Source organism: Periplaneta americana, chromosome 9 (assembly GCF_040183065.1).
Source record: "Periplaneta americana isolate PAMFEO1 chromosome 9, P.americana_PAMFEO1_priV1, whole genome shotgun sequence".
Taxonomy (NCBI): Eukaryota; Metazoa; Arthropoda; class Insecta; order Blattodea; family Blattidae; genus Periplaneta; species Periplaneta americana.
Genome location: NC_091125.1, coordinates 168895816 through 168918695, shown reverse-complemented (window position 1 = coordinate 168918695; position 22880 = coordinate 168895816). Strand labels below are relative to the sequence as shown.

Genomic DNA, 22880 nt, shown 5'->3' with positions numbered 1-22880 from the left:
CTCACATTTAAATGTACACATTTTAACAATTTTACCGTTTTCGTTTTCGTTTTCGTTCCGATTCTCGTTTCCGGTTTATTGTGAATGAGCCTTAAACTCGCGTGGAAAGGAATCTGATAATCCGCGGTGTTCTACGCCAATCCACTGGGTTTCAAAGGCGTCCCTTGCGCCGCTGTTGCGCGCGAGGGGCGAGGTAATCGACAGAGCTACCGCCCGTCCGTCCGCCCGCATTGATGTGTATGTAGACATGATTCAGCGCCTCCCAGCGGCCAGATATTTCATCATTACAGCCCCGCGGCTCTAAAGTGGTCATTTGAAGGATGGAATGGAACAATTTTGGGCAGTAAATGGAAACGCATGAACCCGTCCCTAGGTTCATTTGTCTGACGGGGAACGAAAAGGGATGTTTCCCGGGGGGAAATAACTACACCCTCTCGACAGGTCGCAAGTTCAAGCACATGATTCCTCTACAAGGTGTACGCCGTCTAGGAGCATGTATGATTGAGGAGGCAGATCGCTCGGCTGCATGCCAATTCCATCTGTGCGCAGCTCACTAATGACTTCTCCAACATGTGACATCATCGCCTTTCAAAGAAGAAGTCCGATTTCTCAAACATACTCAAAATCTATTAACCTTGAGGCATGAAGAAAAACATGTTGGGAGCCATTCTGAACCTAATAGACAGTTTCACAAATAAAAAGCTGCTCCTTCCTAACCTGAACTTGCGCATACCAAAATAATGTCAACATGTTCAAAGCATTTTCCATCATCTACTTCTTCTCCTTTTCTTCTTCTTCCTCTTCTTCTTCTTCTTCTTCTTCATGAACCGTACTTTCTGCAATCAGTTTCGTCTCAACGTCTTCTTAATCTTCCAAGACTTAAGTATTTTCTGTAATGGCTACACTATTCGTTAGTCATGATTTTTGAAGTGTATTTTTATTTTTTTAACTTCTTTTTCTAAAGAAATTAATGTCCTTTGTTATTCAGATTACAATTAGGCCTACATAGCACTAATAAGCGACTCTGGACATAATGTAAAAAGTGTCCTATAGGCCTATTAGTTTACGATTCAGTGACCAAAATATAACATGAAAATCTCTAATGAAAAAAAAAAAAACTTCAGCAGTATACACAGTGTTAAAAAACATTCAATATTTTTTGAGCTGGGGCTTATACCACAAAGGTATGATGTTGTACATTACAAGTAAATTCTCTAGTAAGTAGTAAAAAATACTAGTTTCTGTTCCACAAAAAACTTTTCTACAGTACCGATAAATGCGTAAGAAAAGTGTAATTTTGTAGTTAAAAACTGAAAAACAAAATTCTGTACGAAGCAAGTATGGAATTAACAATACATTTTTAGCTTCAGAATACTACCCAATTAAAGAAATTATACTTCTGAATAGTTCATTCTCTAAATTGTAATATTATTTTACTCTTAAAACTAAAGAATAATGGTATTTTTTAACAATTTCAAATTAGTGCAATTCTGAAAATATTAAGAACGGGGCTCATGTTTATATGACATTTTTTGCTTAAAATGTATTTGGAAATATGCTCCGTAAGTGGCGGTAACTCTCGTGAATCACCCTGTATAACAGATTGGCCATCCCCATGTTAAACTCGGTAACATGTGGAAGAGAATAACCACCAGAATCGCCACAGTCGATTAGGAACGACCGCTAGATGGAAGTACAGTTGCTTCAATCAATTCAAGTGAGAGTTACAATGTGACTTCTTATGCAGTAGTCAGATGGCAGCATAGTGAAATTGATAAAAGTTGTTGCCGTCAAAGCGTATAAGGCTAAGCAATCTGTTATAATTAGGTATGTGATCTGGGCTAGAATTTTAATTTTAATTTAGTAGTCTGACCCAATATTTTGGGTTTGCCCTGCGACACAGAATAGCGCTGTGAAGACTTCTCGATCACACTGTAGGCTATATATTTAAATAGTTTGTGCCTGTTCCTCAAATTACAAGGGACGTTTGAAGGACGTTTACTCAAATTACATATGGGATTAATGGATCCTACTAGATATTTCTGAAATTATGTTCGCCGTTCCAGACAATGTTCACATCATGGGAAAGACGTTTTCATTGCATCATAATAACCCTAATTTTATTGTGTCCTTAAGATTGTGATTTACTCTCGATTATTCTTATTTCCTTGCTCTACTTACTTACATACTGGCTTTTAAGGAACCCGGAGGTCCATTGCCGCCCTCACATAAGCCCGCCATCGGTCCCTATCCTGAGCAAGATTAATCCAGTCTCTATCATCATATCCCACCTTCCTCAAATCCATTTTAATATTATCCTCCCATCTACGTCTCGGCCTCCCTAAAGGTCTTTTTCCCTCCTGCCTCCCAACTAACACTCTATATGCATTTCTGGATTCGCCCATACGTGCTACATGCCCTGCCCATCTCAAACGTCTGGATTTAATGTTCCTAATTATGTCAGGTGAAGAATACAATGCGTGAAGTTCTGTGTTGTGTAACTTTCTCCATTCTCCTGTAACTTCATCCCTCTTAGCCCCAAATATTTTCCTAAGCACCTTATTCTCAAACACCCTTAACCTATGTACCTCTCTCAAAGTGAGAGTCCAAGTTTCACAACCATAAAGAACAACCGGTAATATAACTGTTTTATAAAATCTAACTTTCAGATTTTTTGACAACAGAATGGATGATAAAAGCTTCTCAACCGAATAATAACAGGCATTTCCCATATTTATTTTATTTTATTTTTTTTTGCACAATTTTTTTGGTCTAAAAAATTTATTGTGAAAAAAAAAATAATAATAATGATAATAATAATGTTTTAGTACAGCTGATAGTGACATGAATAACTCTGGAGCGAGTTCACGTTGGTTCGTGAGTTTGAAAGGCCGATGTTACGAAACAGAATGCAAATCAGTTCTCTCCCCCTCCGCCCCGCAGATAACAACTCTTCACTATAAACCGGTGTTCGATCTCCACCTAACTTTTTTTATTTAACTCTGTTGATGATGAGCAGTGATAGGTCTCCTGTCAAGGTTATTCAGCCATGAATCAAATGCCGAAACGCGGCACAATGTTATCGGGTTCTTGTATCTCATCTATTGATTCCTTTAAAATAAGGAAAATTAAAAGCCAAGCTGCTATTTTGTTTACATTGCTGTGGCAACAAACTAAGAGCAACTAGCATTTCCAAGGAACACTGCCCTAACTTCGCGGCCACTTTTTGCATTGCGGCTCAAAAAAATTTTATTCAGGGTTTTTAATGATTCCTTCTTAAGGCTTTTTACTTTCTCACAAAGCGACATATACAGAACTCGTATTGTTGTACTGCGATCAATCCATTTCGGGATTTGTATGGAAATACACGTTTCTGATACAGAAAACGTGAATTCTTCAGCATATCGTCCATCAGCGCATAGTAAAATTTTTCTTTAACTTCGTTCAAATGCAGTATTTATCAGTCACTTTATGGGGGAATGAGGAAATGTGCTTGTATGACTGTACAAATTTTTTATTAGTGTTCTTTAAATATTAGTCAAATTGTATCATACGATGAAAGAGTAATGGAACGGAGAAAAATTCTCTCCGGCGCACAGTGGTCTAGAATGCAAATTTAGCGGGACATATTAATAACTTTTCAGCTACCTAACTGATTTTTATGAAATTTTACAAAGTAGTTACAGGTAGCATATATGTTTTGTATGCAAGCTCTCGTTACGTTGGTATAAGGGGAACTACCCCTTATAGGGGGGGGGGGGCGCATTTATACAAAATTAGAAACTTTTCTCCTATCTGACAGATTTTTATGAAATTTTACAAAGCAATTACAAGTAGCATATATGTTTTGTATACAAGCTCTGATTACGTTCGTATAAGGGGAACTACCCCATACAGGGGACGCAATTAGACAAAATTAGTAACTTTTCTTCTATTTAACAGATTTTTATGAAATTTTACACAGCAGTTACAGGTAGCATATATATTGTGTATATAAGCTCTGATTACGCTCGTATAAGGGGAACTACCCCATACAGGGGGCGCAATTAGACAAAATTGGTAACTTTTCTCCTATTTAACAGATTTTTATGAAATTTTACAAAGTAGTTACAGGTAACATGTATGTTTTGTATACAAGCTCTCGTTACGTTGGTATAAGGGGAACTACCCCTTATAGGGGGGCGCAATTAAACAAAATTAGTAACTTTTCTCGTATTTGATAGATTTGTACGAAATTTTACAAACCAATTACAAGGAACATATATGTTTTGTATACAAGTTCTGATTACGTTGGTATAAGGAGAACTACCCATTTTAGGGGACACAATTAGACAAAATTAGCAACTTTTCTCCTATTTAATAAATTTTTATGAAATTTTACAAAGTAGTTACAGATAGCATGTATGTTTTGTATACACGCTCTCATTACGTTGGTCTAACTGTAACCACCCCTTATAGGGGGGCGCAATAAGACCAAATTAGTAACTTCTGTCCTATCTAACAGATTTTTATGAAATTTTCTACAGTAGTTACACTTAGTACATTTGTTTTGTGTACAAACTCTGTTTACGTTGGCATGAACAGAAGTGCCCCTTACAGGGAGATGCATTTAGACAAAATCTTATGGGGGGAAAAATGTTACATTTTAGGTACTAATGCACCTTTTGGACACTCGGGAAGCTTATTTGGTACATAATTAACAAGCTGTCATCTTGAATTCCCTGAATTATACTGCGGAAGCAGATTTGGTTCACAGATATTGAAATAACTGCAACCGAGAAAAATTGCACTACTGCACCTCGAAAGAATAGTGCTTATAAATTATTACTTCCGCAAATCTGCGCACCTTAAGACTAGATTTAAAATAGAGGTAAATAGTGGAGGAAGTGAAAAAAAAATCATTTTTGAACGAACCAAAGGGGTTTTTTTTTCTCTACCTTAGCAAAGTCTGCACTGAATGGTTAAATTTATATTTTGTCCCGTGTCCATTCATGCTAATTTGACAAGCTATAATAACATTAAATGTAACAAAAACAAACAGTGTTACATACCCAAAGAACTACTTGACATGTTGATACCAAATATGAATGGATCGACCACTTACAACAGAGTTACAGCACAAGGAAAACGGCAGAATCGCGGCGCTTGCTGAGTAAGAATGCTGGGTGGCGAAATGTGGCATGTTACCGGCTTCTTATCTCGGTATGCAGCCACCTCCGCTGATTAAGATTATCAATTGAGTGTTACTCAGTTATATAGGAAAAATAATTTAAGGGTTTAATTTCATTTTTTTACGTGTCATTTTTCTGCATTTGTCCTCCTAAATATGGATTTTAGACCACTGTGCGGCGCCGGGATTTGAACCCGGGTTTTCAGCTCTACGTGCTGACGCTTTGTCCACTAAGCCACACCGGATTCCACCCCGGCGTCGGAAGAATCGTCTCAGCTTTAAGTTCCAACTCTTGGGTTCCCTCTAGTGGCCGCCCTCTGCACTACGTCATAGATGTCTATGAACGTAGGACCGAAGTCCACACATGTGCCGAGGTGCACTCGTTATAAGTGACTAGTTGGCCGGGATCCGACGGAATAAGCGCCGTCTTAAATCACGAAGTGATTTACGCATATCATATATATTATTATAATGTACCGAAGTACATATGATATTTCCATGCAGATATTCTGCGTCATCATACGATGAAAGAGTAATGGAACGGAGATGATGACGCAGAATGTCTGCATGGAAATATCATATGTACTTCGGTACATTATAATAATATATATAATATATAATATATATAAAATTGTATCAGCTTCTTTTATTTCTGGCTAAATGGAAGAGAAGGCCTGATGGCCGTAACTTCGCCAGAATAAATATATTATTATTATTATTATCATCATCATCATCATCATCATCATCATCATCATCGTCCTTGCAGGTATTAGGCCTAGTGGCCTGTTACGGTCTCCGTCCATCTTTTCAAGGAGCGTCCCAAAGATAGTCTTCCATGTGGTATATAGCGGAGAATTTGTCTTGGGAGTCTGGAACGGTCCATTCTATTGACATGGTTAAGCCATTTTTGTCTATAGTGGTTGAGATGTTCATAAATAGGTGTAATTTTCAATTGTTTTGTAATTAGTTCATTCCTTGTGTGGTCAAGCAAGCTGTAGCCGGCAGTCCTTAGAAATCTCATTTCCGCAGTTGTTTGGCGTTGAACATCTGAGTTTCGGACAGTCCAGGCCTCACTACCATACATGAGGACAGGTCTTGCTAGAACTTTATATGCTTTACCTTGGTATGTTTTTGGGTTTTCGTGGTTGTGAAAACCTGGTTGATGGTTTTTAAGGCTTCATTAAAATGTTGAATATTTTCAGATATATCAGTAACAGGTAAATATCAAATTATAACCTAAATATTTAAATGAGTTTACTTCTTTTAACGTATGGGTTCCAATGCAAATTTTACTTCTAACTGGCTGTTTACCTTGGAACGCCATAATTTTTGTTTTGCTTGGGGAAATTTTCATATTGAAATTTTGTGCTATTATATTCAGGTGATATATTGAGTATTGCAGCTCGTCTTCATTTGTAGCAAAACGAACCTGATCGTCTGCATATAATAATGTATCTAGAGTACAATTTCGGAAGAGCGGGATGTTTCCATGAATTGTTAGTCGCCAATGTCTGACTATGGAGTTGATGTATATATTGAATAAAAGTGGTGAGAGGGGGCATCCTTGACGAACTCCACAGTTTACCGGTCTCCATTCGGTATGTCCTGATCCAATAGTAATTTTGATAATATTGTGGTAATATAATTAGTAAATTGTTCTTATAATTGCGTTTGGAACTGAATCATCTGCCAAAATTTGAAAGAGCTTCTTTCTGTCAACACGATCGAAAGCTTTTTCGTAATCAATAAAAGCCAAGTGAGTTTCTTTATTAAATTCCCTATGTTTTTCGATCAAAATCTTCAAAGTAAAATATCCATCTGCGCAAGATCTGCCTTTTCGAAAATCGTTTTGTTCTTCACCAATGAGAGTTTTGTAGTGAGCTTCCAACTTAAGAGCTATTATTCTTGAGAAAATTTTGCATCCACTATTTAGGAGGTTGATTCTTCTGTAGTCTGTGCAATCTTTGATGTTGCCTTTCTTGAAGATTGGGATGATGATAGCTTTTTGCCATGCTGTTGGTGGAGCCTCTCCTTCAAGTTTTCTGTTCAAAAGATTGAGAAATTTTATTTTGAGAGATCTGTCAGCATATTTGAAAAGTTCTATAGGGAGTCCATCCTCACCTGGAGTTATTATTATTATTATTATTATTATTATTATTATTATTATTATTATTATTATTACGAAATACAATATTTTTAGTAAATAAATAATATTTATTTTAGATGAACACACAATGACGATTTTTTCCATATTTAGTGTTTCGGGTTTCTGAGGCCGGCAGCATACTGAATCAGACATTCTGCCTCAGACAGGACGGTTTTGTCTCTGACCGTCCGATGTGACGGTGATTACATGCATTGTCATGAGGCTGTAGCATACTGCTTCGGACATTCGTTCCAGTATGCTGCAGCCTTAATGATTTGTCATTACGTACAGTAAACTTTCCTCGAGATTTTTTTCGAATAACATACAGAATGAACCGTAAGCAATGTCCTTAATTTCAAGGTGTTATTCTTTGAGATATTTCAAACAAAAAGTGTAGTACAATTTTGCTGGTTTTTGCTTCCTTTTCGAGAAAAATTTTTTTTTTTTTTCATGTGAAACATTTCTTAGCATGTTTTGCGAACGCCATTGGCTTTTTTTTTTTTAGCGTGATTCACAATTAATTTAATTTAATTTAATTTAATTAATTTATTTAATACTTTACACTTGAGCTACATTAGGCATTGCAGCACGAAAGAGCAGAAGCTGGTGCTCGGGCGCATTTCAGATCAGTTATACAAAAATATATCACAAAATTAAGAGAGTTCATTGAGCAGAATAACTAATAAATGGTAAAATAATACAGCATGTAATAATAGAGTCTATATACAAATAGAAAATATAAAAGTACATAAATATAAGATATCAATTTTTAACTCAATTAGCCTAAACAATTAAATAATTAATCTGATTTGTTTCTTAAATCTATGTGTGTTAAGTGTATTTAGCTCAGGGTAAGCTCTAATTAATGCATTATATATTTTGCGTCCAATATGTTCAGTCACTTTAAGAGAGTAGTGTATTGTAATAAATGAATGAAAGAATTTTAATTTTGTCCTTTAAATGTGTAATTGAGTACCGGGTCTTTCCCGGGGGTTAAAGGCGGTCAGAGCGTGGTGCCGACCACACCACCTCATTCTAGTGCCGAGGTCATGGAAAGCATGGGGCTCTACCTCCATGCCCCCCAAGTGCCTTCATGGTATGTTACGGGGATACCTTTACCTTTACCTTTACCTTTAAATGTGTAGAAATTTTATCCGAACAAATGTAACATTTTAAAATTCCTTTTCAGAATGAAAACTTAAATTTGTTTGGATCAAATTTCAGCATATTTAAAGGACAAAACTAAAATTATTTCGATCATTTATTATCATAATGTACTGCTCTTTTAAATTGACTTCGTATATTGGAAATTAAATCAATAGCTTTCCCAAGACACGCCACGAAATGTTTGATATAGAACTATTTTCTCGAAAAGGAAGCAAAAAACGAGCAAAATGGTATTAAACTTTTTTGTTAGAAATATCTCAAAGAATAAAACCTTGAAATTAAGGATATTGCTTACGGTTCACCCTGTACAGATAATTTCCCCTGGACAAGTTACCAGCCTCTAGTAAGATAGTTTCAGTAGTAGGGTTGCCATCTATTCACATATAATTAACATATAAAGAGTGTCCCAACAAGAACGTCGGATTTAATAATGTGAATAAATGCAACAAAAAACATAACAGAATAAATAACAGCTCCACCAAACCAACAACAAGAAAATGGCGCAATGTCCTAACATTGTCTTGTTATTGTTGGGTTGGCGGCACTGCTATCTGCTCATTTATTTATTTATTTATTTATTTAACCTGATAGAGATAAGGTCATCAGGCCTTCTTTTCCCCTCTACCAGGGGATTACAACTACAATATTAAGAATACAATTACAATTAATAAAAATCAAGGTACTAAAAGATTAACTGATTAATAAAAGCTAGACAGTTTATTGTAAAAATTAAGAAGAGAGGAACATTTTTTTTTATTAATTAAGTAAAAATTAAACCTACTCTACGCAGTAAGAAAATGCTTAATAAGCTTGCTTGTTATCCCTTTTTGTTGCATTTATAAACATTATTAAATCCGGGGTTCTTGTTGGGACACCCTATATATATATATATATATATATATATATATATATATATATATACGGGGTAGCCAGCTTCTCGTTTGAATGAATGTGATATTTCACGGCTGGAAATGCCATTATCGTATCGTACTGTGTAAACAGATGCAATAAAGATCAGTTTTATGCAATAATCGATAGTTGGCAATCTTCTGTCTTCTATCACTGGAATCACACGTTTCTGCTTGCATTCTGCAAGATGACTTACTCGATAGAAAAAAGAGTGCAGATTGTGGAAGCATATGTGAGAGAATGGCTTCGTTTAAGGAAACCCGCGAAATATTCATGGTCAAGTTTTCGGGTAGAGGCTAACCAGCAAAGAGAACTATATAGGGTTTGATTAATAAGTAATGCGCTATGGGATATGTGCATAATGCCAAAAAACAAAGAACCCCTTCAGTTCACACCCCAGAAGTTATTGACATTTTCCGAAGGCTTATTCATAGTCCGAAGAATTCAACACGTAAACTGGCGACTGAGAATCCTAAAATCGTGGCATCAGCAGTACTACATGACCAAAAAATCAATATATTTACTCTTTACTGACCCGGGATAATTTTTCGTGCCCCATCCTCTAATTACACAATCATAAAATACTACAAGAAACTAATTTGGCACGAAATACAAATTTCAAGAAACAAAACACTTAGATATTACATTGAGATGATTTTCTTAAGACCAACAGAAAGGAGTGTTTCCATTATACAATATCACCAAAAACTACAATACGAAAATTTCTCTTGGAAAAATAAAAGCTATGGATATATGTGGAAAAATATAAGACTGGTGAAAACAAAGTCGGAATGAAATATTGTAGAACAAGTACAATATCCGATGTTAAAATTATACACACCTAAAATTATAGAATTACAAAAAAAAAAAATAAATTGAATTATTAAACGGAATTTCGGGAAAAAATTGTCAATACGAACAAAATTACAATTACGTAATATGGCAAAAAAAAGTCTCTCTGAAATATAGCAGTGAAAACTGGATTCTGAATTTCAAATATATGTAAAGCCAAACTACCTGTGTGCAAGCAGCCACGTCTGTCTTGTAAGTTGTGTAAGAAGTGATTGATATAAAATTCAAATATCATTACCATTTTGTTCTTAAATAATTAATATCCCCTCTTCCAGGATCATCCGTCCACAAAATTTTATGTAGCGAATCCTGGTTCATTTGGAATTCTGCTAGTGTTTGTAGAGCGAAGTTGACTCGAATCGCTTTGTCGGCCTCCTTCAGTTCAGAAAGTGTTTTCGTATTTTTAAAGATTAGTTTCAGGGTCTTCTGAGAATTCCCCATACTGTTAGCAACTTCATTTGCAGTTTTCTTACAACTCTTTCCTACTACTTGCTTCATATTTTCGGAAGATTCGCTGATTTCTTCAACTTCTTGTGAAACCATCGCGGCATCAATGTCGTGTTGTAAGAGTTTAGGTCTACCAGGCCGCGTTTTAACTTGCATGGAACATGTTCCACAATGAATACCGATCATAGGACGCACATCTCAAACACTTTAGAGTTTTAAGGCTCATTCACAATGAAAATTAAACATAACCTAAGCGTTAACTTAAAAATATAAACGTTACGGTAAAATCAAGATCATTCACGATAGAAACATAAACATAACAGGAAACATACTTGGTAACCATGGAAACATAACGACGACGCCATTTCCTCATATTCTGTCGTATACTTCAGCGCTCCACGATTGTGTTCTGTTTGCAAATCACGTAAGCATAAGCATGAAAGTTTGGAGTTTGCAAACTTTCATGTTAACGTCTTACGGTCATGTTTATGTCAATGCTTACGTGAATCATTGTGAATGATCCCATTTGGTAGCCTGGGCGCAAACTTCTGTGTTTATGTTACGGTTATGTTTAATTTTCATTGTGAATGGGCCCTTATATCTTGTCTCAACGTTGAAAAAGTCTATAGTGCGTTCATAACAACAATGAATAACATTAATTCGCGTCTACGGACACAAAATCTGGTTTCGAAAAGTAAGTAAGCCTGTATACAAAAAGAAGAGACATCTACAGACGCCATCTAGTTCACAACAATAGAACCAGTACTCAACAATCGTACACAGGCCTTCGGATTTCACCCAAAAGATAAACTCGCGATATGACCAGAGATGTTAAAGCGAATATAAATAACAGCAAAAAAAAAAAAGAAGACGCAAATAACCCACATAATAATTGCTTGGATCGCTCTGGTTTCTTAAAATAGAAATTAAATGTATCAAAATAATAAAAAGAGAGGAATTAAAAACAAAAAAACAACTACAATATTATTATTATTATTATTATTATTATTATTATTATTATCATTATTATTATTATTATTATTAAAAGCATGGTCATTCGACGAAAAATGAAGAAATTAAACGTGGGAAATGAGGCAGTGAATCAAATGGATAGCTTCAAATACTTGAGGTATACCTCATAAGCAGTAACATGAGCTGCTGTCAGGAAGTCAAAAGGGAGATAGCAATGGCAAAGGAAGCTTTTAATATAGGGTGCGGCAGTGCGATATGACGATTTTTATAGCCCTGTTGTGGGACACTCAGGACGAATTAAAAGAAAACACACATACTGGAAGTAATCTAGTACAATGCAATTTATTAATGTATGGTTACTTTTTAAAAACTACGTTTTGTAAATAGCCCGCACGGCAACGAATACATTCCTGCAATCTGCTATGAAAATTTTCTATAACTCGCCCCAACAAAACAGGTTCGATGGCACTAATTTCGTTTCTTATGTTTCGTTTCAGCTGGATGATGGTGCGAGGCTTGTTGCGATACACCCTACTTTTGAGATAACCCCATAGGAAGTAATCAGCGCACATTGCTCATGGTTCAATGAACTGTCTGCGAAACATGTTTCCAGGATGAATAATTTCACGATTTGGAGACACTGCCTGGCCGCCAAGATCTCCTGACTTGACTGCAGCTAATTACTTCCTACGGGGTTATCTCAAAAGTAGGGTGTATCGCAACAAGTCACTCATCATCATCATCCGAACTGAAACAAAACATAAGAAACGAAATTAGTGCCATCGAACTTGTTTTGTTGGGGGCGAGTTATGTAGATTTTTTATTTATTTTATTGGGTTATTTTACGACGCTGTATCAACATCTAGGTTATTTAGCGTCTGAATGATATGAAAGTGATAATGCCGGTGAAATGAGTCCAGAGTCCAGCACCGAAAGTTATCCAGCATTTGCTCGTATTGGATTGAGGGAAAACCCCGGAAAAAAACCTCAACCAGGTAACTTGCCCCAACCGGGATTCGAACCCGGGCCACCTGGTTTCGCAGCCAAACGCGCTGACCGTTACTCCACAGGTGTGGACGAGTTATGTAGAACTTTAATAGCAGATTTCAGGAATGTATTCGTTGCCGTTAGGCTTCTTACGAAACGTAATTTTAAAAAGTAACCAGACTTTAATAAATTGCATTGTACTAGATTGCTTCCAGTATGTGTGTTTTCTTTTAATTCGTCCTGAGTGTCCCATAACAGGGTTATAAAAACCGTCATATCCCACTGCGGCACCCTACAGAAGAAGGATCATTTTCTGTGACCTATGGAAAGGAACTAAGGAAGAGACTAGTGAAGTGCTCTGTGTGGAGTGTGGAATTGTTGCGTCAAAAACATGGAGATTACGACGAAAAGAAGAGAAACTTCTGGAAGCATTTGAAATGTGTATATGAAAACGAATAGAGCGTGTGAAATGAACAGTCAGAGTAAGAAATGAAGCTGTATTGGAAAGAGTGGGTTAAGAAAGACTGATGCTGAAGCTGATCAGAAAGAGAAAAAGGAAATGGCTCGGTCACTCGCTGAGAAGAAACTGCCTACTGAAGGATGCACTGGAAGGAAAGGTGAACGGAAGACAAGTTCAAGACAGAAGAAGTATCAGATGATGGACAACATTAAGATTTATGGACTGTATGCGAAAACGAAAAGGCGGAAAAAGGTAAGACTGGAGGATAATGAGTTTGCACTGAAGGAACCTGCCCTTGGGCAAACAAAAATGGATTAATTATGTTTCACTGTTATTATTTTTCTATTTAGACTATATCATAAAAATTATTTATTAGAACGGCCCCGAGGTTCACTCAGCCTCCTATAAAATTGAGTACCGGGTCTTTCCCGGAGGGGTAAAAGGCGGTCAGAGCGTGGTGCCGACCACACCAACTCATTCTAGTGCCGAGGTCATGGAAAGCATGGGGCTGTACCTCCATACCCAAGTGCCTTCATGGCATGTTACGGGGATACCTTTTACCTTTTAGTAGTGAAGAGTTGTTTCTCGCAATATATTTAAAACTATTTATCTGCCCAAATGATTTATTGCTTATTACATTTCTGTATCTGAGATTATGCTTCCCTCGAAGTGACGTTGTTCTTTGTATTGCAATATTTTTAGATTATATATACTCCTCCATTAATTATAAGCAGCTAACTGAAGACTTCCTTCCATGTACTAAAATTGCTTGATTGTTTGCAGATAAGACTATGTTTAAAATTGTATGACTTACCTTAAAATCCTTTTATTAAATATTTTACCATTTCCATGTAACATCACTGACATAAATCCGGAAGAAAATGACACAAAATAAGACTTTCATATTTCATATATTAATTAATATTGGTAATTTGATTTCTTTCTCCCAGTCCAGTTTAAATACATCTAACATTATTTCGTAAAGAACTTGTGCTATTGACACAAGAGATAATTTTGGAGAAATCCTGTATTTCTCATGATTATCTAGAATTAATTTGTTTCTGGAGACCCTATCAAACGCCTTTCCGTAATCTACAAATAATATGAATGTTGAAAAATTATATTCATTTATTTTTCAAAAGTTGTTGCATTATAAATATTATAAACGTAAGTAAATAGATATCAGAAACATTTATTCATTTTTTTATCAGATAACGTTATGAATATCCATGGATACCTACAAAAAGAAAATAACTGAGACACAATCGGTAGAAAAAGTATTCCATATAATAAAATGTTATTAAAATGTTAACAAGCTTTATTTTGTAAATTATATACTGATCAAATAAACAATAACAATTAATTCAATTCTGGTCACAGCAGCCAGAAACGCTGTACACCATCTGCCATGTTTGTACCAACGGCTAAAAAAATAATAGTCTACGATACATATAATCACACACAGAACGTCACTAATTAACACTGCTAACAAAGCTGCACAGCCTTGTTAATTCCTACTTCGTCCCCCGGTTGCCACAATGCTCGACCCTGTGCGTTGCAGATGGCGTATTACAGCCCAGAAATGATTAACTATGTCCACATGACTTTACTTCGCCCACTGTTGCCATTTTGTCTGCACTCGGTGTTTTTTAGTTTCCACATAACACCTCACAATATTTATTTAGTCAATAGTGTTACCATATTTACTCTGAAATCTAGAGACAGGCAAAATATGAAATTTCATACTTCAAACCAGCGGTCCTCAACCTTTGATAAGCGTATCACCGGTGGTACGTGAACAACGGCTGGGTGGTACTTAAAGTGTGAAATAAAATTGTCATTAAATATAAGTATATATAGCCGTTTTCTCTATATTTTATGGAACACTAATTAAATAAATTATAATAGCAACTTTTTTTATTTAACATGTCTAAATAAAGCAATCACTAATTGATTAACCAGCGGACTTATGTAAGTCTGTGCGGCTTACAGCTGTTTCGGTGCTTCATCACACCATCCTCAGAGCCTACTAAATCTCGGCGTCATCTCGAACTTCTCTGCCTGTTGTGTGGGTGCGTTTGATTGTTGAAAGGTGTTGAAAAGTGGAGTCAAATAGTGTGTGTGTGTACTGAAATTGATGTGTGTTGAGAATTTGATCAGGGTGTTTTTTTTTGTGTGTTGACAAATAAATACAACCCCACAGGCGTATACAAACTCACATGTAATAGTTGCGACAAGTTCTACATTGGACAGACAGGCAGATCATTCCAAACACATTAAAGCTATAACCAGAGGACACAATACATCTACATACGCCGATCACATAACCAATGCTAACCATATATACAATAACATAAATGCGGACATGGAAATCCCACATATACAACCTAAGAACCAAAAACTCAACACACTAGAAAAATACGAAATATACAAACACACTAAAACACACCCTGATCAAATTCTCAACACACAGATCAATTTCAGCACATACACACTAGATTAAAAATAATGGTCCGTTATTGAAAAAGGTTAAGAATTGCTGCTCTAAACCATTCTTACTACCGTGGAAACTAGTATTTTCACAATTCGCGTTGTGTAGAATGAAATTAACACCCAAAACAATTTCATATTTCATAATATGTTGGCGAAATTTTCATATTTTATAAAATCTTCATATTTTTTCACACTTTGCATGATTTTTCCTCTCCCGTTAATAGCTCTATAATTACCACTAAACTGGGCATTCTATACGCTATGCCATATAGCGATAGAAGAGAATTATATTTTTCAGGAAACTTACAATTAATATTTGAGGAGAAAAATTCGCTCCGGGGTAGGGGATCGAACCCGGGTCCTTGGTTCTATGCCGAATTCAATCCACAGCACCGGATCGAATTCTCCTCCTTCAGTGTTTCCCTTTTGTGGCCTTACTCCAAGTGGGCGATCCGGTGCTGTGGATTTAACTCGGCGTAGCTCAGTGGTCAGAGTGCTTGGTACGTAGAACCAAGGACCCGGGTTCGATCCCCGGCGCCGGAGCGAATTTTTCTCCTCAAATATTAATTGTCAATATTACAGATATTATTCTGTAGGACAAATTAATAAATCCATAATATTTTCAGGGAACACTTGAAGGAAGCCAAGCCACTCATTCTACCAATATTCCGTGATGCTCAAGGGCAAGCGAAAGCTCACAATTCGAGTCACTGAACTCGAAGAGTGAATGAATTGGAAAAGCCAAAACAAAATAAGTAGTTCCTATTTCACATTTGCTCATTTTTTTTCAAATCCAATTAGTCTTTTCAGTGTTGCCATCTCTACATATATATACATGTAAATTAATATTTTAAACTGATTTAAATTTTTTTTGCAACCTCATGTGCTTTTCATCGTAAAAAGATAATATTAACTGACAGGAGTAATCTTATGCCAGAAAATATAGAAAATATACGTTGTACTGTAACCAAAGTTGAGTCCAGATAATATAAGAACACACATACGTAGGTGACCCGGATTCGAATGCTGGTCGCGGAAAGTTACATGGTTGAGATTTTTTCCGGGGTTTTCCCCTCAACTCAATATGAGCAAATGTTGGGTAACTCTGTGCTGGACCCCGGATTCATTTCACTGGCATTACCAACTTCATTTCATTCAGACGCTAAATAAACTGAGATGTTGATACAGCGTCGTAAAATAATCCACTAAAAATTAGAACACACACACACTCTCTCCCTCCCCCCTCTCTCATCATGAATTTAGTTGTTCTTACTAAGAAATTCACAGGATTATTTTAAGGAATGGTTAAGTAAGGGATATGATAATATATCTATGTTATTGTCTAAAGACTAACATTGACATTGAAAAAAATAAAAATAAGGGGTGCTATTCATAGACATTTTGCTAGCCCACGCTACGAGCGTGCTAAACTAGCCCCGGCTATCGACTGGTTACTTGTACAGGATTCATATCATATCGCTAACACTGGTTTATGAATACGAAAAACGTTAGTTCGCTGATCATCCACCGGAAGCTCGCGCTAAGAATGTCTATGAATACGGGCCAAGGTCTCTACATAAGGAGGCCATAAATTTCCGTTACTTCTATTTAAAGAAAAATAAACAAAATGAATGCCAATTCCTTATAGTACTATTTACTGAAAAATAAAAGTGAATTTAAGATACTCTTCTGTGACACAAACCGGTAATTATCCAAACAAAGCGTGTGCATCGCTATTCTCATGGCAAAGGATAATACGCCGGCAAGTTCTGTGGGACATTTTTGTAGCGTTGCTGGCGTTACACGGGTGAAAGAAAGCAAGTTTGACAGCATTTCTGAGTACACGAACGGTACACAAACAGAAGCCTATGTTTATTATTATTATTTACATAAGGGTGACGGGATTTTGAATTAGATAGACTATAATTTCAAATTCATTCAACTATTGGATGAACCTGCATAGATGTGATATTTTCATTAAATGTAGGCTACAGTACCAGAAAAAGTAATGGGCCGACTCTAGGATGTCGTTTCATAGCGCGATTCACACGATAACGTTCGTAAGAACATTGACACACCGATCAGAAGCAGGGTCTTTCGTCTCGTCTCAGTAGTTCATACGGCTAAACAGTCTCTCATGCGGAAGGGAGTGGGTTCGAGGCTCATCGCAGTGCGTTTTTTCCCTGAATAACGTTAAAATAAAGTATTGGGACCGATGTTTCAGTTTGTTTAACAAAAAGTGGAACAATTAGGCCTACTGCTCAACTCCAGTATGGTACGGTATGGTTTATTGACTTTGCCGGCTTTGAGTGCTGTACACATATAAAACAGATTGCTCAGCCTTATAGGCTTTGATGTTAACAACTTTTATCAATTTCACTATGCTGCCATCTAGCTACTGTATAAGAAGTCACGTTGTAACTCTCATTTTAATTGTATGGAGCAACTGTACTTCCATTTAGCGGTCGTTCTCAATCGACGGTGGCGATCCTCGTGGTTGTTCTCTTCCACATGTTACCGTTTTTAACATGGGGATGGCCAATCTGTGATAGGGCTTTGAGCCAGCGGCCGTTACAATGCCTTACAAGTGCAGGATAGATATACATATATCAGACTTTTTCTGGCATAAGTGCTTTGTCCTCAGTGTCCTCATTCTGCGAAATGCCACGTGTTGCAGATGGCGCACCACGGCATGGACGGCCTGGACATGCTAGACCCCATCTCCACGTCCTCCATGACCACGCTGGCGCCCATGTCGGACGGCGGGGGCGGCGCGCACGGGGGCCACCACCCGCAGCTGCACGGGCCGTCCGTGTACGGGCCGGCGGCCGCCATGAACTCCATGATGTCCGGACACCACCACCACCACCACCACGGCGGGCCGCTGTCGGGGCACGGGCCGCCCGGCCACCACGGCCCGCACCACCACCCCGCGCACCCTGCCGCGCACCACCCGGCCATGGCGGCGGCCGCGGCGGCTGCGGCGGCGGCGGGGCTACACCCCGACTCGGACACGGACCCGCGCGAGCTGGAGGCGTTCGCGGAGCGCTTCAAGCAGCGGCGCATCAAGCTGGGCGTGACGCAGGCCGACGTGGGCAAGGCGCTCGCCAACCTCAAGCTGCCGGGCGTGGGCGCGCTGTCGCAGAGCACCATCTGCCGCTTCGAGTCGCTGACGCTGTCGCACAACAACATGATCGCGCTCAAGCCCATCCTGCAGGCCTGGCTGGAGGAGGCGGAGGCGCAGGCCAAGAACAAGCGGCGCGACCCCGACGCGCCCAGCGTGCTGCCGGCGGGCGAGAAGAAGCGCAAGCGCACGTCCATCGCGGCGCCCGAGAAGCGCTCCCTCGAGGCCTACTTCGCCGTGCAGCCGCGGCCCTCGGGCGAGAAGATCGCCGCCATCGCCGAGAAGCTGGACCTCAAGAAGAACGTGGTGCGCGTGTGGTTCTGCAACCAGAGACAGAAGCAGAAACGCATGAAGTTCGCGGCGCAACACTGACAGCAGGCGCCGGGGGCGGCGCCCACCCCGGTGCCCATCCCCGCCGCGACCCACTGTATATAACTGTACATACCCAACCGCCCGTAGAGTAGCGTAGCGTAGCCACGTCGCACGTTCCGCTTTGTACAGACAGCAGCGTTTTAATACTCGGACAGTGCAATATGTACATAAGACTCGGCTCCTCTCGGCGTCGGGGTTCCGGCGTGCGTGAGTGCGTGCATGGGTGCGTGAGTGCGTGCGCGAGAGCCGGTCCATGTGCTGGAGCCCCCGCGACATTGCCGTGACTTAAGAAATGTTTCTACAGGGTAACTATTCATATCAATCATTCCATAGAGGTGACAGTGCTGCAGCGGACAACATATCATCACAAGTCACAGTATCACTAGACACTTGTGAACTACTTGATAAGCTCATTTTTATATCTAGTCTCCCGAGTCACCTAGAGTAGAGCAGTTTCCATCAGATCTTTTCTTTCAGTGTCATGTTCTCAACTTCATTCATTCCAATAAAGTCTTGGTGTTAACTGTTGGCGCCGCCCGTCCGTCACACCTGCCACTTCGCACGTCGGCGGTCGCAGCTGTGACGCACGGACTGCCTCCTGTCTTTGTCCTCCCCGCCATCCGTACCTCAATACCTCATTGTTGATGGTTGACGTCTCCAGCAGAGGAATAGCCGGAGACTCACAAGTGATGTTGCTTTCTTAAGGCTCATTCACAATTAAAATTAAACATAACTTAAGCGTTAACTTAACGTTACAGTAAAATCAAGAAGTCATACCATCATTCACGATAGGAACATAAACATAACAGTAAACATACTTGGTAACCATGGAAACACAACGACGTCATTTCCTCATATTCTGTCGTATACTTCAGCGCTCCACGATTGTGTTCTGTTTGCAAATCACGTAAGCATAAGCATGAAAGTTTGGAGTTTGCAAACTTTCATGTTAACGTCTTACGGTAATGTTTATGTTAATGCTTATGTGAATCATTGCGAATGATCCCATTTGGTAGCCTGGCCGCAAACTTCTGTGTTTATGTTACGGTTATGTTTAATTTTCATTGTGAATGGGCCTTTACAAACAGTGGCTATAGGGCTACAATTACGTGACGGAAATAAATTATTTATCCATAAGTTGTGGGGAAAATGCAGGGAAAAAAAAGTTTGGTGAGAGAACTGATGCATTATCTCCTTATATTTGAAGGTGATTCCGATGAAATAAACGGAATGTTGTACTTGATCAACAAGAAAAGAAAGAGCAGTCTAAACCTGGACTAAAAGGCTTGTATCTTCGAAGTATGACGAATTGAGGCATTCTCTGGAACATGAACTTAACTACAAAATCTTGAATTTGAGATCATCAAACACTTTAGATCTGGTATGACAAAACTATGCAGAACGACATTTATACAGGCTGGAAGTGAAATAATCCTGCAGAATTTCAGAGCGAATAGCTCATGTTGTATATAACAAAAAAATGTAACACCATACTCGTGGAAAATTCATAGTTTTCTCAGAAAAAACTGTTTTTTTTTTCCAACTGTTTAGCACCCACTTTTTTGGTAACTATCGCCAGTCGGATTGTAAATCTAATAATAAGGAATCACATATCCCTTTTGCGTATTTCAATAGCGTGGACGTTTTTCGTGTAAATTTAATTTAAAACCACTGAATAACACATCCACATCTCAATATTGGAGTTAGAGGAGGCCCGAGGCAGTTCACGTACGCTGAGTTCGTTGACCTCTTACATCTATAGTCCTATATATATATATATATATATATATATATATATATATATATATATATATAGGCCTATATAAAATTCGAACTGGTAATGGAAATTACGGGAAAACGGCTGAACGGATTTTGACCCTTGGAACCCAAAGATTTTTCAGAAAAATAGTAGTTTTCAATGAAATGTCAATTTTCCTACATAGTTTTCCCTTTTTCCAAAATCCATCTGTCGCCAGTTTTGAGACACAATGACTTTTCCGAATAAAACAAAACACACACACACACACACACACACACACACTACAATAAACAATATTACACGAAGGCCATGCATGACCTGCAGGATTGCTGACATATTTAGAACAAATCAGAGCAAATTCTGTGATATCATAATGAGAAAAATATGTCGATCTTCATTTGTGTAATTTTTATAACGTCTCTACAATTGGTTATTAAAAACTTTTAAGACTTACTAAAAACAAGTCACTATATAAATATTAATGATATACGAAACTCAAACCTTTTGGGGTTATATAAGTAGACGTAGAGAATATCTTAAATTAGATCTTCATTTCTATAATTTACTGAATGACGGCTGTATAATATATATATATATATATATATATATATATATATATATATATAGTATACAGTATGTTACTGAAAGCTACAAAACTTACGTAAGTTAAAATTATTGTTATTAAAAATGATGTATTTTTATAGTTATTAATCAAGTGGTGTGGGTCTTTTTCATATATTTAATGGCGGTGTGGTGTGGATATTTATATGCGTGATTCTCTCCAGTATTGTCTGGAGACAAAGACCAAAAGGCCTACAAGATTTTGCAGTCTCCCGATCATTTCAGCAAGGTCTCTTAGCAGGATAAAATGATTCTACCCTCTACATTTCAAGGTACTTCACGAAACATGCAGCAGCTATACATGCTATGTCTATTGTTCGAAAGCATGGCAAATGTGACATTTTCTTACTCTCACCTACAATCCACAATGACCTGAAGTAGCTAGTATTGCTTTACTCCCACATGAAAAATCCACTGATCGCCCTGATATTATTACTTGCGTTTTCGCTTTTATTTGGCATAAAAAAAACCATTCAGAGAGAGTATGCTTCATTATTATGAAAGCAAATAACTTTTAAAATGACTGGTAGGCCTATTCTTCATTGAAAATAAATCTGAAAAACTTTTATTTGAACTTCTAATTAATTTAGTTTGCAGCATTTGCTGCACAAGCCACTAGTCTGTATTACAATACGAAAGGAGACTGTGAGCGGCGATGTTGCCAGACTGCTGGAACTTCCAACTTAATTTTCTAATTAACCATGCATTTAATCACAAAACGTAATATAGGTTTTCTATTCCTGTAAGTGTACCCTATCGTTCCTTTCAAGCTGCAGGATTATTTCACTTCCACCCTGTATGTTTCTAGAGGGCGTTGTGTTTGTTGGAGAGAAATAATATTTTGTCAGGAGATAGGTGTATTATTACAGATTCAATATATCCTGGACAACGGAAAAGGAACGCAAAGTACGTTAAGTTGTTATTCCAGTATGTAATACACTTGTAAGATATACGTTACTTACCCGAGGCTATTACATGTATCTGGTGAAGCGAAGCATTTGTTCAATGTCAGATGGGACAATTATAATATTTAAACACTGATATATTCGTTTCTCAATATGATTGATAAATATTTTAAGTCTTCGTGGTGTTAAACATTGTATGAGGTTTTCTTTTTAGTCTTTGCACCGTGTTACAGATGGATTAACACCCGCAGTGTTGAAGCTTCCTATCGCCTCAATATCGAAGATACAGCAAGAGAATCCTGATTAATACACTTTTCTTTACTTTCCGTGGTGTTGGCAGTTTTGAACAGTTGTGGTTTCTGTAATACATGCTGAAAAAAATTGAAAATCTCATATTAAGACTAGTAAAATTGTACTGAAATGCATTCTGAGACGAAGATGAATTAGAAGCAATAAGTGTGTACAATATTGGAAGCCAAAAGATAGAGTTAATATA

The 22880-nt window shown here is 37.8% G+C and overlaps 1 protein-coding gene across 2 annotated transcripts in view; it reads left to right on the top strand.

Moving 5' to 3' along the window:
* Positions 1-19622, top strand: part of acj6 (abnormal chemosensory protein 6) — a 318513-nt gene extending 298891 nt beyond the window's left edge. For both annotated transcript variants that reach the window (XM_069836342.1, XM_069836341.1), the window contains one exon: positions 18281-19622. In XM_069836342.1, coding sequence (XP_069692443.1) covers positions 18281-19099 — 819 coding nt within the window. In that variant the 3' untranslated portion in view covers positions 19100-19622. The remainder of the gene's footprint in view (positions 1-18280) is intronic.
* The last annotated feature ends 3258 nt before the right edge of the window (positions 19623-22880 follow it).